Source organism: Platichthys flesus, chromosome 13 (genome assembly GCF_949316205.1).
Source record: "Platichthys flesus chromosome 13, fPlaFle2.1, whole genome shotgun sequence".
Lineage (NCBI taxonomy): Eukaryota > Metazoa > Chordata > Actinopteri > Pleuronectiformes > Pleuronectidae > Platichthys > Platichthys flesus.
Genome location: NC_084957.1, coordinates 6303017 through 6319532, shown reverse-complemented (window position 1 = coordinate 6319532; position 16516 = coordinate 6303017). Strand labels below are relative to the sequence as shown.

The following is a 16516-nucleotide window of genomic DNA, read 5'->3' as shown; positions in this document are numbered from 1 at the left end:
TTACCTATTTCTTTAATTTGTTTTAGTGGTAACCATCAAGAGGCCGATTCACGTTCATCGGTTCTTTGTAGCTGCCACGTTTGAGAGCTGCTGTTTTTACTGTGTACCTGTTGTGTAGCCACGGAGGGCCAGCATGTGGCTGTTCATATGAATCAAACAAGCTTGGATCATTTTCAGGAATGTTTATATATAGCAATGTGCATTGATGAATTAATGCAAAGCGAACGTATAGCTTGCTTGATCCTTGTCATCGTCTGAGCTCTTCTTTCGCTGAAGCCTGTTTTTTTTTCTTCTGTTTGGATGAAAGTCATTTTGTGTTGGAGGTCTTCGTTTTGCTTCTGCTCTAAAATGCTGTTGGAAACTCCCTGTGTGAAGTCAGTACTTTGATTTGCTGTTGCATTAACCCAGTTGCAGGAAGCCAGAGACTTTGATCCTGCTCGTATCTGAGTTACATGCAACATGTCATTGATCATTGGCGAAGCTCCATGCAACCCTGAAGAATCACCAGTTTACACATGTTTTTATCAGCCCACAATTCATGAGCCACTTAATATTATCTGTAATATTCCATTGTGAACAGTTTGTTTTGGCTCTGGAGGCGGAATATTTGTCAGTTTTGGTTATCTCCTTCTCAAACTCGGCTTTTGGCTTCCTCGATTTGGAGCATGAGAGGGTTTCCCCCACCAGTGTGGTGCTGGTGTGGGACAGACATCACACTACATGTCAGACAGACAATGATTGCTGTTGTCTGAATGAGATCAGTGGGTCACATGGTTGCCCTGAGGCCTTTGCTTCTCAGAAGACGTGCCCGCCAAGTGATCGTGTAGTAAAATTAGACCTTACAGTTAATACTCTTCCTTTGTGTCGGCGTGTACTGTGGATGTTACAAACTCAAAGGCTATGAAATCTTTTATTAAATCAACTATACAGTAGATATCTTTCACTTTTCAGACCTGTCATAGTTCGTCCACAAAGGTATAATGCATTGATTTTAACTCTGCGCGTAGAGTGGCTGGAGAGTAGGGTGGCTTTCTATGATTCTTGATAATAAGGGGGGGGGTGCATAGAGATTCCCAGATGGCCCCTGAAAAGAGTTTGAGTTCAGAGTTTTAAGACTGTTGGTAATACCGAGGCATTCTGGTGGATAGTATGCAAAAGCATCTACGTCCAGTTTGTGAAGTCAAAGAAGTTTGTATGCATTGTATTTATTCTTCTTTCGCCCTTTTCCTGTTGTGTAGTTGTATTTTTTTCTCAGTGGTGACCCCTATTGTCTAAGAGAAGACTGCAGCAAGTCTCTTTGCCTCACGTACGAGAATGAAAGTGAAAGCCGTTGTGTTGGCGCACATTGACCAATCCGTCAAGCCCAACTGCATCTGTACGCTGCAGATAGCTGAGTTAGACATACGAGCAATTATCCACAATCTTCTTCATTTTGTCAGCTTTGTGGTAGATATCAAAACGTTGGTGTCGGTAATTAGAATCAGAGAAAGGCCTTCTATCCAGACTCATTTCATGTACCGATGTTGAGGGTAGTGGAAGGCTGAGGTCCTGGAGAGCAGGGACTAGGAGAGGAAGTCCTCAGATCTTGAGAGTTGGTGCTTTAGCTGCTATAAAAAGACGTCTTGTTCTTCTTTTTCCATCATCCTGTCTGCGGCTTTGTACTTGTGGCTATATTTTTCTTTTCCTGAAGTGCATTATCTTTGTCCTGTAGTCAAAGACACAGACACATCATATCTTCCATGTCTTCGGTAATTTGTATGCATTGTATGAAAAGGCGTGGCTCGGTCAATCTGATCAAATCGTTAAGCCCCCATGTCTTTTTCTTTTATAATGATTCTCAATAGGGACTCTCACGAACTTGCTGAAAGAGCCACTGAAGGGTCTTTGTTTGAGAACTCCTGCTTTGAGGATCTTTCTCCACTTTACTCAGCGTGCTGATTTCCTGCTTTTTCAAGGATCACACAAACAACTTGGACCTGTGTTCTTCCCCTGCTGTGGAACACCAAATTGCTGTGCAGTTAAGTAAATTAAAGCCCTGGACCCCCCTCAAAGTCTGATGCTGGCGTTTGGGGAGTATCAATGAGCAACTTAACAGACAACCTCCAGTGAGTGGTGCATAAATTAGAGGTGTGTGTGGAGGCAGCTTTTCACTCCAAGCTTTTAATTTGGAGATTCAGAGGCGTTCTTTATTGCACCTTGTAAGTTGCACTTTGAGAATCAGCTGAAGACGAGATGTTTATCACGGCCCCGTGTCTCATTTGTGGGCGCTGCTCTTTTTCCTCGCCACCGCCTCACAGCCACACGTTGTCAAAACCAATCCACACATGGACCACATCTGTCACACCCCTCTTTTGTGTCCGTGTGTATCCGCATCAGCAGGTCGGTCATCAATCTCTGAACAAATGACTGAACGCCTGCCACTGTAAGTGTGTGTGTTTCTGTGTGTGTTTGTGTGTGTTTCTTGCACCAGCCACCCACTCTTCCACCTGGTCATAAGCCACCAGGAAAACGCTGCTTCCTCGGCTGCTCCATCAGAGCCAAGCGGATTTCCTGAGGCCTTCGGAGGAGCCAGATCACACTGAGATCACAGGCTTCTGTTTCGGCCCCTCGATGCACACACGGGCGTGACAGACACACACGCTGAATTTAGCATCAGAGGAGTGAACGGGGGTTATCCCGTTTAGTTTGAGAAAAAAAGGGCCTGTCATCTGCCAGCAGCCGGGTGGGCATTGCTCCAAACCCATACATTACAGCTTCATTATCATCCACAGATCAGGTCTTTAGAGCGTGCTGAGTCTCCCCTCAAAGCAATCCACCGGTTTTAAGATTCAGGTCACACGCTGCAGGCCCATCATCCCCTCCAGCGCCCCAGTTACCAGTGGTCGGTAGTAAAAAGAACTGACTAGACTATTTTCTACCGCTTACCTCATGCCAGTGTGGCTTTGTGTTCACCGCTGCCACGTGCACGTCCAAATTACAGCCTGCAGGCAGATGTGAAGGGGAGGTGCCAGGCAGTTATATGTCCAAGGCCTTATCCCAGCCTAACCCTCACACACACACACACACAGACACACACACACACACACACCCAGCGCCACACACTGATCACGGAGGCCTTCGGGATCCCGGTGCCTCACTTCACTGCTTCCTCTGGCTTTGATGGTGACCTTGGTGCTTCCTAGTCAATTTGACTTCCACATTTGTGAAGTGGCGTGGCCAGTCGCTGTTCAGACTGCCTCCATGCTCCTCATTCTGCGGCCACACGGGCGTATTTTATTTCTAATTCTGCCTTTGTCATTTCCTGCACGTGTGTTCAGGGATGGAGTAAAAATAAATATTAAACTTGTGTGTGTGTGTGTGCGCGAGGTGGTGAATCTTCTTTGTGTGTCATCCGCGCTTGCACAGTTTTAAGGTGTGGCCTCTTGCTTCTGCTAACCCCCATTCATATCCATAAGGCTTGCTCTGTGTGTGCGTCTCTCTCATTTGGGGAAAGTTCCTGGTAAAAAGACCTCCCACTCCCTTTTTCCACCCCCCACCATTGCCCTCCCCTGGTACAGTCCCCAAGCCGGCCTCCTCTTGGGGGGGGGGGATAATTGTGTGATGTTTTGCTCATTGTCAGGATCAGGTCAGGCAACAGGAGTGTTTTCACAAAAGCAGACATCTGCGCTGCTCGGCCCCTTTCAGCAGTGACGCAATGTCCCGTGGTGAGTCTCGTGCACACAAAAGTGGTTCAGCCGCGATCACAGACTTTTTGGGGAGGTGGAGACTCGGCCTGTGCTTGGATGGACAGAAAAATAGAGTTGGTGCAGCTGATTACACCTAAACTTGGTCTTTAAAGATTTTCCAGGAACACGTTTTACATTCGTTGTTTCTCAAAAGCACTCGTTTTGTTTTTCCTCGAGGCCCAATAAACACGCGGGATTCGTTTCGTTCCTTGTAAACATTTGAGTTTTATTCCTTTATTTATTTAGCATCTTGAAATCTGCTGTGTTGACATCCACGTGAACAGAGGTTTGCAGCTCTCACGCCTGCATTTTGTTGGGGCCACATTTAGTTGTTTGACTTGTTATTAAGCGAAAACACTGAGGAACATCATGTAATTTTTCTCTTTACAGTCCTATAATATGCCTCAATAAAGAATACCTCTAAATCTCTTCGCCAGCTTCCCTCAGGGGCATTTTTATGGAGTGAAATGCTGCATTAGCGTACCCCCCCCCTTCACTTCAGGGTACTGTGCGCGGGGCTGCGCTGGCTCTGCTCCCAACCAGCGTGTGATGGTGCAGAACCCTGAGCTCCATTAGTCTGCCTGAGCTCCAACTTTGTATTGTGGCCTGGGATTCATTCATCTGGCGGTCCAGATCCAGATCTCTGCCCTCTCTCTGTCATGGCTTCTTGCAAGCAATCAGCTACTTTTCAAATTGGAGGTCAGTGTTAGTTCAGCGTGTGATTAGACGCTCCCCCTCCTGGTCCTCGCCACACTGACTCCACTAATACTGGGCCCAAAATTAGATTTGGGCATTTTTATCCCTAACCCTTTACTTTGAGTTATTTTCCACATCCTGGTAGGTTTCCTGGAAGATGGTGTAGATAATGAAGAAATGACAGAATGATGCCGTAGAAGCCTTCAGTGTGTTCTCCAGTCTGAACACCCCCCCCATTAGATTTCACGTTGAACCCTTTCCAACCTCTTTTATAGCCTTCTGGGTGCTGCCGCTCTATATTTTAATGTGCAGTTTGGAGGTTGAGTTTCTACCTTTTTCAAGTAAATGAAACCTCACACAACTCTGACTTACATTTTCCACTTCAGAACGAGCTTGGTAGAGCTGTATGGAAATCCCTGTCTGCATCTGTGGGTGTCAGACATCCCCCCCACCCCTGCATTCTTGTCTCACTTAGTTCTTATAGATAATATGTATTACTCAGACCCAGGGGATGCAAAACATCAGACGCACTGACGCTCATCTCAGGGTGATGTTTAAAGGGGAGATTACACCCTTGATGGTTTAAAGGTAATGTCATTGAGCTAAATTGCTATTTAACACACATGTAGATCTCCCGGTGATTCATCATATTGCTCAGGGGCACTTCAGCAGGGTGGATACATCCTTCTTCAAACAGACCAATAACATGTTCACCTTTGCACCCCTCCCATAACAGTTAATCATTACACATGGTCTCAAAGAGCTAATCATGGAGATCCTGACCAGTATTAAATCTTAGTTCAATATTCCAAATCCACTGGACTAAGTCTCAAACCAGCTCACAGAACTTCTCAACAGCGCATGTTTGGGTAACTCATAAAGGGGAATGCTACATGCAACATCCCCCCGGAGGAGAAAGCTGGAACTCGTTCCCCGGCAGCCTTGGTACCGTCTTGTTTGTTTGCCAAATAGAAGCTGTAAAAAAAGATATGGCCGCTGCCTCGCCCATTAGTGTTTCTTCTCCGTGGGGGTGTAGTATCACATTGAAATTACAGATGACAAGCTTGTCATTGTGACATGGCCCCTCACCCCATCCACACCCTGCTCTAAAAACCATCATACAGGACTGTCTGCATAAAGAGAACAAGTAATATATTGTTGTGGAATTTGGTGGTGGTGGTGGTGGTGGGGGAGAGGGGGGTGAAACCGCAACCCTCAGCCCCACTTTTCCATTGTATCGCTGTCCTGGAATGTGTGACAATAGGCTTAATTTCATAATTGGTGCTGCCCTTTTATCATTCAGGCTTTTTTTTTTTTTTTTTTACTTCCTCATTGACCAACTTATTCTTTGAAACAACTGTCAGAGTATGTTTAAAAATAGCTGGAATTTCATATTTACTGTTTTTTTTTTTTTTTTATGGTAAAGTGATTATTGGACAGTTAAACAGTCGGTTTATATAAGAAACCACCGGCCTCAGAGCTTCCTTCTTCTCTCTTTTCTTTTCCTTTGGTGCTTTTTAAACGGCAGCATCAGTGCAGTAGGACAATTTCGGGAAAAGCAGCAGGAAACGGTCAAATATCAAAGCCAAATCCCAAAACATAAACCAGCCAGTGTTACTAAATAAAGCCAAATCGCTCCGGTGCCGCGGCTGCCCTGCAGATGCGACCTCATTTCCAATGAAGCCACATGCTGTTGATTAGACTAGACCCGTGTAGCCTGACGGAGACGTGCACCGTTTCCCCGACCTCACTTTACCCCACTGCATCGCCCTGCAATATATATCACTGAAGAATACTTGAGAAACGAGTGTGTAATGGAAGCTGAGGGGGCAATTCATTATAACACGAGAGCTCATGCCTTTGTTGCTTCTTATCTTCCAGCTATGCTTTGGCAGATGAGGCCTACCGGTCACTGAGGGACCAGGACAAGGACCAGTGCATCCTCATCACTGGGGAGAGTGGGGCGGGGAAAACCGGTAAGTGGCCGAAATCCTCTCTCTTTTTTTCTTTTATTTTATTTTCATTTCAGTGTCAATCCGCTCCAGCAGCACCAGCACATTGGAGCATTGGATCTCCTCGGTACAATCATCTATTCATCCATCTGTCTTATCTTTCTAATGATTCCATAAATCTCTCTATGTGGAACGCGGGGACGGTTCCATCTTATCGCCATGTAAATTGTTAAGGGCCCAAGAAAGTGCAGTGTCAAATTCTGTGTGATAAGATAGATAAGTTCAATATGAATAAACTTTGAATAACCAGGCGGGCCAGGACAGCCACTGCGATAGTTTACCTAAAGACTCTTGATATGAGCAACACTGTTCCAACCATGAACACGATAAGTTCTTCATTCATTAAAGGTCAAGGGGTCACTTGGTAGTTAGATCCCTGGAGAGTTAAAATGCACCATCATATCTACTCATCTCTTTTTGTTTGCTGTCATTTATAATCCAAACTCTATAATTCTCAAGGCGACTGGAAGATGAGGGTTGATATGTATAAAGGCGTCGTGCAGATTTAGATCAGATCTGGCTTTTTGATCTTCAGAGAACATCAAGTTGGTACATGAGACGTGACTGTTACCACTTTCCGACCTGTACATGGAGTGTGTGTAAAGATGGAGATCAAAGACGAGCAGCAGACAGATGGTGTTCTCCTTTGACGCCTGCTCCCAACATCCAAATGAACCAGTTGGGGAAACTTCAAATTTGTCTCAACTAGAAATACTAAACACAACCTGTGTTAGAGCTGCTTTTTACACCCATGGCCCTTTTTTTTAGGTTTTATAATAGTGCGGCCGTGTACTGGAGCGGATTCACATACCTTACAGAAATCCAAGGGGAATGGAATTTCCTGCTCTCTGCTGGCAGTGCCCTATCACAGGTCTCTGTTGCCTGCGCTGTAAACGCAGGTAAAAGCCACATTGAGTTGGCTGAGCACAGACTGTGGGGAAAGTACGTCCTCCCACTCTACTCATTAAATCCCTTCCTGTAGTCGGGGAGACACAGATATACATTCACACTTGTAATTGTAAATCTTGAGTTTAAAGCTACTGGCTCACAGCATTTCGGCTTTAGAAACTATTAAATGAATGTTTGCTTTTATCACCGAAAGCCTTTATGGCGCTGCGTTAGTGTGTAGACTTGATGTCTGAGGGGCTTTCGCTGTCAGCAAATTGCAATCTGCCACAGCTACACGTGCATGTGTTTGACTGAAGCGTGGGACCGATCCGTAACCACACCGTCCATTTGGCTGCCATTAAAACTCACCATCGAGCTTTAATCAGGGGTTAGGCAATGGGAGAAGAATTATTAGATCAGCAGTAACCGGTATCTTCACCGCATTATTTCTAGGCTTGAATATTTACTCAAACCCCCGAATATTATGTGGCACCAAGTTAAAACAGGCTCATCTGACTGGGAGCTTTTTGATTTGATATCCAAGAAATATGTTCTTACATGAAGCTTGTATAACAGTCTTTGGTAAAGCCATATTTATGAGTAATATAGGCATGAGAAATGATCTAAGACACCTAAGTTAAGACAAAAATTATATTGTTGCGATATATGATTTTATAAGGAAATGACAAAAGATGATATTGATCTATCATCATATTCAGGCAAGCTACGTTTTATTTAATTTGTCAGGCAGCCGAGAAGTGCTGCAGCAGCGATCCCTCATCAAAGCCTGTATTGATCATTGGACTTTCTGTTTTCAAACTGTTAATGGTTTTGGGTTGTTGGTACATTGATCTCTGGCTGAACACCAGAATCAACAACTTGAATTTTGGCTGCAAACATCCAGAACCATGAAGCCACGCAGTCATTTCAATGAGAGCCACTGCCAACACTCTGTTATTCATGATAATAAAACGATAATTTCGACAGTGAAAAGAACGATACGCTAATAAAACAGACCTGGGACAAAAAGCAACGGGGAAAAGTACAAGGTGACAGATCTTGTTTTGCATAATGCACCCGCCTTTGATTGGAGTGTTCTCGACCTCTCGTGGAAATTAAAGGTCTCCACTCCAAGGAGCCGCTCAGTTGAGTTGAGGAGATGAATTTGGATTTCGGTAATCTCCTCAGCCCCCGGAGCTTTGAGGTGGAGTAAGGCCGTCGCAAATCCCCTATCGATACGGGTCGGCCGGCGAGCACGTCTGGGAAGGGTGTGTTCTCTGACAAACTATCAGATGCCACTGAGGCGTAAAGGAGACATAACAAAGTTCCACTAGGAGCGGCGACAGGGGAGGTTTGTTTGTCTAACCAGTGCGATACAAATCTGCAGGTGAAATAATGCATACCTTGTTCCTCAACAAAGACTGTTGCTCCACCGTCCTCCACCTGAGGACAGAAATGTGCGAGGGGTTTGTTTGCCAGGCTCATCAGCAGTTTGCACCAGCAACGGCTGTCAAGCTCTTTCTCTATCCTCCCTTGGCACCACTACAAACACCATCAGTTCTGGGTCACTGTCATTTCACTGGACTGGAGAGATGACTCCCGATGCCAGCAGTTATCCTACAAGCCCGGTCGCTTGTTCCAGACGGCTCCCGAGGCCTGTTTAGCCCCTTGTCCTGTTCCTCAACGCAGAAAAATAATAATTTCCGGGAACAGGCTTCACTCATAACACGGCGTCAGAGCATCTTCAATCAGTTTCTGACAGGACAAGTGGATAAAGAGGGATAATCTCAGCAGAGTTGCGTTTCTTCGCTGCGTCCCCTTCGGTTCCAGACGCAATCAGTCGTCTGAATGATGACAACATGATGCAATAAATGTCACGTAATTAAACAAAAGTGAATCTCTGTAATGGGCCCGACTCCTGACTGATCACACCCTGTCCTGGTGGGTGTCAGGGGAGATGATGTAAGGGGGGGTTTACCGGGCATGGTGAAATGGCTGAACTTGCTCTTCAGTCATGTCTAGTAAAGACATTAACCTAATGTGTATGTGTGTGTGTGTGTCTGTTTGTGTGTGTGTTCCAGAGGCCAGTAAGCTGGTGATGTCATATGTGGCAGCGGTGTGTGGGAAGGGCCAGGAGGTGAACAAGGTCAAGGAACAGCTGCTGCAGTCCAATCCCGTGCTGGAGGGTGAGTGAAGCATCGTGCACCCGTTTCAGGGGCCGGGTGGTCTGGAGTTCAGGTTCAGAGACTGGATCTTGTGTTAACAGGTCGACGGGTCTGTTCCTATAAGACTCCTTTCTGAGGCAGCCTTCTGACAAAATTAGGAAAACAAACAGTGTACAGTATATTATCATATTATCATTGTAAAACTTATAACTGGTTATCCGACACTTATAATCCCTAAACTTGTAGATATAGCACAAAGATTCTGATAGACACATGAACCCTTCAAAGCCTAAATAGATAAGCAGGAAATGTTTTCACCCCTTGATCTAGCTGTAGGAAGCTTCTGGCGCAGAAATTAAAGTTTATTTTAATGTTTTATATATTTCACTGAGTTTTTAGGGAACTAATGTTGCAGCGTTAGCCCTGGTTGGCAGCAGAATGTCTGTTTTGTCTAAATCAGTCCAGTAAAAATAGACGATGAGCTCGAAGGAGAGATCACAAGCTGCAAGAGGCTCAGAAAAATACATATTTATTATCCAACAGCATTATGATGCTAATCAAGAATAAGACCTCAATGTGGTCCTACTTTAGATGTCTAAAAGTTTGCACGTTTGCAACTCTGGGCTTTGCATGGAAAATGTTGTCACAGACTAGGAAAGCTGTAAATACTGTTACACACACACACACACAGAAACACACACAGAAACACACACAGAAACATACACAGAAACACACACAGACACTACTCAATGCTGGCACAGTAACAGCTGTATTTTAATTGGGGGCAGTGGACAGGAAATGCCCGGGAATGATGAAGCTGCTCGCCCCGGTTGGGTCCCGGCAGAAACCCGACACATCTGTAACCGTTTAACTTCTGCCTATCTAATTGCCCTAATGCTAAAAAGGAGGCGAGCACATTATGCCCCTTCACACAGTGTGTCCGTGTCTCACTCGTTCTTTCCTCGTTGGCCTCCCTTGCAGAATCTTTATTGGTTTCATTCTCTTCACCCTCCGTTTCGTTTCAGCCCTCGCTCCGTTTCCCCCTTTATTCTCTTTTGCAGTCTGATCTTTTCTCCGTCTCTCTTCTTCTCCGCCCTCCTTGCCCTCCAGCTGATATTGTCACGGAGCGGCGGCGCACACGTTCACATTAACCCGCGCATTAATCAGCTGTTATCAGCAATTAAGCAGTTAGGCTAAAAGCGCCGCGATGCATGACACATTAATGACATTTTAATGTAGAAATTCGGTTAGAAGCATATGTGCCCTGGATTTTGAAACCCTGTAACACATGGGTCTCTCACACGAGGCCTTGTGTAGAAACGTTACTCGCCTGTGAAACAACTGCCGTCCTTTTACGCACAAAACTTGACACCACAACAACTTTGTCCGAACACCGTGTTTATTATTGTTTATTTTTTTTGCCCTGGCACAAATTGAAGCACTTTCCTATTTGGATGTGGCGTGACAGTGAGGTTTAGTCCTTCCTAAGCCTGGGAAGCTCCCGGTGCTTTGGTTAATCCATACAGAATTATGGGGCCTCATCAGTTCAAATGGCTCTGACATCAAGCCCCAATATATGATTGACAGCTAGCTGGAGGGGAGGGTACAATGGTGAGGATCATTTTACAAGATTTGGATGATTAGTAAACTGTATTGCCTATGAATATGTTCTTGATGAATGAGCATCAATGTTTGCAATAATCATGTCTGGATTGTTTGTTTTTTTTTCTTACAGCTTTTGGGAATGCCAAAACAGTGAGGAATGATAACTCATCCAGATTTGTAAGTATCCTCTCCAGAGGGATTACCAATACACAACGTTAATATTGTGTGGGTAGATAATTAACATGCACAGATTGGATGTTTCATTCAGGCTCTACATGTGTGTGGATCTGTTTTCCTTTCAAAATAAGACCCCTGGGTTTCTTGGCTCCCTGCAGTTTCTGTCCTCATCTGTTTCTATTTTCATAATTTCTACAACATTACTCGATCATTACAATTCTTGCATCAGTTCGGCTGAGCAGGACCACACCTCTGTTTTAATACAGAGGTCAAAGGGACTCAGGTCATAATTTCCTTAATTCATTACAAATCTAAAGAACTGAAATATAATGAATGAGTATAATAACTGAATTATAGAAAAAGACCAATGTAAAAAGATAAAAACACCTCCTCACCTTCTTTTCTTTAATTGAGATTAGACTTGGATACATGTGCTGCTGTCACATGTGATGATGGATCTCCACTGGTTTGAGTCTCACATGAAGTTTGATTCCCGTGGACACGAACCCTCTGTGAATGATGCAAAACAGAAGTTAACATCATCATCATGGTCTTAATTCTGGGGGGTCGTTTGTTAGGTGCATGTCCATCTACCTCTCTAATGTAATTTGAAGGCCAGATATTGGATCTGTGCAGCATCACAGCCTTCACACCGCCCCGGCTCCAGCAGGCCCTCCATGACTTCATGTATTCCACTCACACATGTCAAACAGTCTCAGTAAATGCTCTGGACTCTGACCCACACTGCTGTTCGTCAACTATGTGACTGTGTAATGGATGCCAGTGCAGAAAAAAGCACATCGGACTGTCGGCTTGTCCCATTGTAGAATTTTCCCTAACCCTATCCTTTTAAATATTTACTTATTTTGGAAATCAAGTTCATTTCATAAGGTTGATGGATGGCCCTCATGACCTGCAGGAAGCTGGAGGAATCTGGTGCTAATCTTCACAGATGTAATCACGGGAATGATTCAGTGGCGGATGAGGCAATTGTTGTTTGGTCACAAATCCAGAAAGTGATTGAACATGTCCAGACAGCGGCAGAACGAGAGGAGACGGTTGGGTTGTTAGTTTTGGTTTCGCCAGATGGAATTCTCTGATTTTCTGGATCAGTATTTTGAAGCAGCAGCAGCTTCAGTTTCCGCCCTCATGACATGATATTTCATCACATCTCTTTATCGCAGTGTAACACTGAATATACAAAATCTCAGAGAAATGAGTCCTTCTACATGAAGAACTTCCCGCTAATCAATGATGCGATGCCACAGGACCGTGGGTTTGTTTAGTCTGAATGTCTCAGGCCAACACTATAATGGAAACTGGTTATTAAAGTCAATAGCAGCTCGGAGGCTCGCTGCCAATGTGCTTTTTCCTGCCCTAATTTTAGATGTTCCACTATATTCACTCTCCTACCTACACTGGCACGTACACCCCCGATGCCAGCGCCCGGGACGTGCAGTTGTAAGAGGGAGTATTAAACAGGATTAAGCTCCTGATCTGTTTATGTTTATGTGACCTTGGCCCAAACCCGCCAGACAAGGACCTCAGGCCGTCCCAACCAGACACCAGTTCATCAGCGCTCCATCAGTTTATCAGAAAACTATAAATCAAAGTGTCACTTCATTTTACTGAGTGCAGCGGGCTTATTGAGTTTGGCTGGAGCCCTCTTACCAGAGGAGCTTGGCCTGTTCTGAGGATCTGTCTGCTATTAATATTTCAGATGAGGAGGGGGGGAATGAAACACACTGTGCTCTCTGTTCAAACTTTCAAATTTCGGTCGGAGCGGGGGGGGGTAGGATGGGGGTGGTGGTGGGGGGGCCGTTATGCTTATGACCAGCAACAAGCTGACTCACAAAGTGTTTCCCAAAGCAAGGACACTGGCTGAAAAGGACAGATTATATATTTGAATTAAATGCTGTGTAATTTTCAGCGGTGACTCCTTGTGCTCTGATCCACAGGGGAAGTACATGGACATCGAGTTTGACTTCAAGGGAGATCCTCTGGGTGGAGTCATCAGCAACTGTGAGTATTGAAAGGAACAGGCCTTTAGAATAAAAGGTGAATGCAGGAGTTATGGTACATACATGACATCATGCGTTCTCCTAATCACATCATTATAATTCTGGTCTGACCCGTCCTACATCAACCTGATAATTATGCTGTCTCCCAAGAACACAGTTAATTTAGTTAAACATCCAAGCATCAGGTATCCCAGTAGGAAGATGGCTTGTTACTGACACTATATAAATACTACAATGTACAATAATCTGCACGTGTCAGTCATTGCAAGGAGAATAAAGACAATATACTATATTTTTATTTCATAATTATCTATTTGTGAAAGAAGGATAGTGCACTTTAAATAAATCCATGTATTTTCAGTGTCGGTTGTTAAGCTCTGCTGTGAATTCATTAGATAATCAATTTTACACGTAGCGCACACATTACACACCACACATTACACACCACGCATTAAAACACCACACATAACAGACCACACATTACACACCACACATTACACACCACTGATTACAATGGGGGTTTATTTTACGATCTGCACATCATATGATTCCTCTGTCCTGAGACAGGAAGTCAGGAAATTCCCCTAAATAATACTACTCAACTGGGAAACGTGTTATTAATCTCTGTAAGAGGAAGGGACCATCTCCGGTAAAGATGGGGACTTTATTGGAACGTACATATTTGATTATGATACTGCAGGTAATTAGCTCACACTCACACGGTTCTTCCTTTTATTAAAGCCCTCAAGACTCCTTTTATTTCCCTGATGAAACCCAGATTGTCCGTTCTCAGCCTGAGGCACCTCTCAACAGAGTCCTCCTCTCTATGCTGAAGCTCTTCTCTCTGTTTTGGTTCGATCTCGCCTCTGTTCACATTGTTGTGTCTGCGCTGGCTCCTCCGCCAGAGGTCACAGAAACAAAGAGAGGAGCTGATGGCGGCGGCACAAATAAACCTCTGTGCGTTGGCCTGAGTCAGGCCGACACAAGGGGCTGTCTGTGGAGGAGGAGAAGAAGAAGAAGAAGCGTCATGTGACTGCCTCACACGGAGCTGGCTGGATGGACTGATGGACGAGGTGGTCCTGGATGGATCTCTCCTCACTGCTCAGCTCGTTATTTCCATCCTAGCCGAACATCCTCAGATTCCTCAGACCTTCCTACAACAAAACAATGTCTCTAAAGTCAAATCTCAGTAGCTGTGGTAACTATAACACATTTTTGGCAGCCTCACAGCCAAAGCCATTCAGTCAAAACACAACAGGATATTGTCCCCACATTGACACTTTAATGTGTGTTTGCATATCTGAAGCAGATAGAACATGTTGTGAACTGAGCACGCAATGAATGCCATCCCAGATGCTTCCCATCTTAGAAACCGTGGCCCTGAAGAAGCAAATGCAAGACGACTGAATGGTTTGGTTGGACATGAGGTGTAAGGTTACTCTCCCCACCCCCCCCCCCCCCCCCCCTTCAGGAAGACACCAATCTGAGTCTCCTCATCGCCCCACCTCTCGGGCTTCTGACAGAACGGTGTCAAAACACAATCTATCTACATGCAGGGAAGAAGGAGATAAAGGAAAACTGCTCCTCTGAGGTATTCTCCTTTTCCCTCTCTCTGATCACAGCTCTGCATTGCAGCTGTCAGCCACTCAGTCATGGACGTTGTATTATTGATGCGTTTGCTCTTATAGAGCCACTTCTGTGATTCATGGCCGGTGGGTGTCACAGATTCACATTCATCCACCTCTACCTCTGACAACCTGAGGTCTCTGTCGAGGGCCCTCCAGCCAGGTGCTCGCGGTGCAGCCACAGATACCGCTGAGTGCTTCTGTCCTCTCTGAGTCAGCCTAAATGATTGACAGCCGGCTTGGAATGGGATCGTGGCTTTAATGGAAGTTCGTGTGGATGTTATTCCTAAAATGTTCACTTTTGACTACAAAGTCAATCCAGTCAGGCTGGCAGGGAAGATCTCAAGTGGCCTCAGATGCTGCAGAGCTCCGCAGTAGGTCTTTAATTAAATTATACTCAGCCTAATGCGGTGAGTGGCTGATGGGTCCCCTTTTAATCAGGTAGCGTTGCACTTGGTCGGTAGCCCGGGAGAGAAAAAGGGCTGACGCTTGGTATCCATGTGTGGTTTGTTCTCTGGGCACTTCCTGTGGTGTTCAGACTCACAACAAGGGCCCGGTCACTGTAGCAACTCGAACACATCATCCAGACCCAGTTGAGCTGCACATAGACGCAGGCGAGGCAACTCTTAATACCTGCAGGTCAGCCCCATGTTCACCACTGCAGGACACCTCTGTGAAATACTTCTTCCAGAGACTATTCTTAGCATATGACTGTTGTCACCATGTGTCATCGTTCCCTTTTTTTGTTTGTTCTTTACTCTTTTTTTTAGATCTGCTGGAGAAGTCCCGTGTGGTGAAACAGCCACGAGGAGAGAGGAACTTCCACGTCTTCTATCAGCTTCTGTCTGGAGCCTCCGACGAATCACTCAGTACGTCGCACCAATGCTGAAAATGGGATTTAGGCCTCATCCACACTGCTACAGCTTCATTTGACACTATTCCAGAGGTTCATTTTGGAAACACTCCGTTTTAGTTTGAACACTGAAAGGGAGATGTTTGGAAATTCCGACGTAGACACACTAGCTGCTGATTGGGTCTTTCCTGATTCGTCAGCCTCCTATCACATGACCCTACTCCGGTAGAAAACAACCGCTGCTAGCCTCGAGTACCAGTGATGTGTTGCTGACTCTTTTGTCTTTGTCAACAGCTGTTGTGCAGTTAAATTCTGCATTTTACATTAAATTTCATTGTAATCTGGATGTAGCCTTAAATGGAAGTGTCAGTGTATTTTTAATGTTTCCTTTTCATCTGAAAGGAAGTGCAGTTAAAATTGGGAACATTTAAAACTCAAATTTACCTTTCTTATAACATCAAATCTCAAGCTGGGGTTGTTATATGTGTAGCCTGTTTTTCTAGAATAATTGCGGCGCTCTGTGTCCACACGTCTCTGCTCAGGTGAGTTGATGAATCAAACCTCATCGTGGCCAGTGGGCAGTTCTGACCATTGTTGGACCTTCTGCCACGCTGTTTGGATTTAATCATCCTCCAGCCAGACTGGGGTTGGAAAACATGATCAAGGAAATTGTGTTCCCAAATTTCTTAAATTTGAATATCACACTTTTAAATTCGTCTTTCCTGTCATCTGGAATTGGCAGCGTTCCA

The 16516-nt window shown here is 44.9% G+C and overlaps 1 protein-coding gene across 3 annotated transcripts in view; it reads left to right on the top strand.

Annotated features, from left to right (window-relative positions):
* Positions 1-16516, top strand: part of myo1b (myosin IB) — a 59446-nt gene that overhangs the window by 18036 nt on the left and 24894 nt on the right. For all 3 annotated transcript variants that reach the window (XM_062403000.1, XM_062403002.1, XM_062403001.1), the window contains exons 4-8: positions 6303-6397; positions 9403-9507; positions 11222-11268; positions 13227-13290; positions 15685-15783. In XM_062403000.1, the coding sequence (XP_062258984.1) occupies positions 6303-6397; positions 9403-9507; positions 11222-11268; positions 13227-13290; positions 15685-15783 (410 nt within the window). The remainder of the gene's footprint in view (positions 1-6302; positions 6398-9402; positions 9508-11221; positions 11269-13226; positions 13291-15684; positions 15784-16516) is intronic.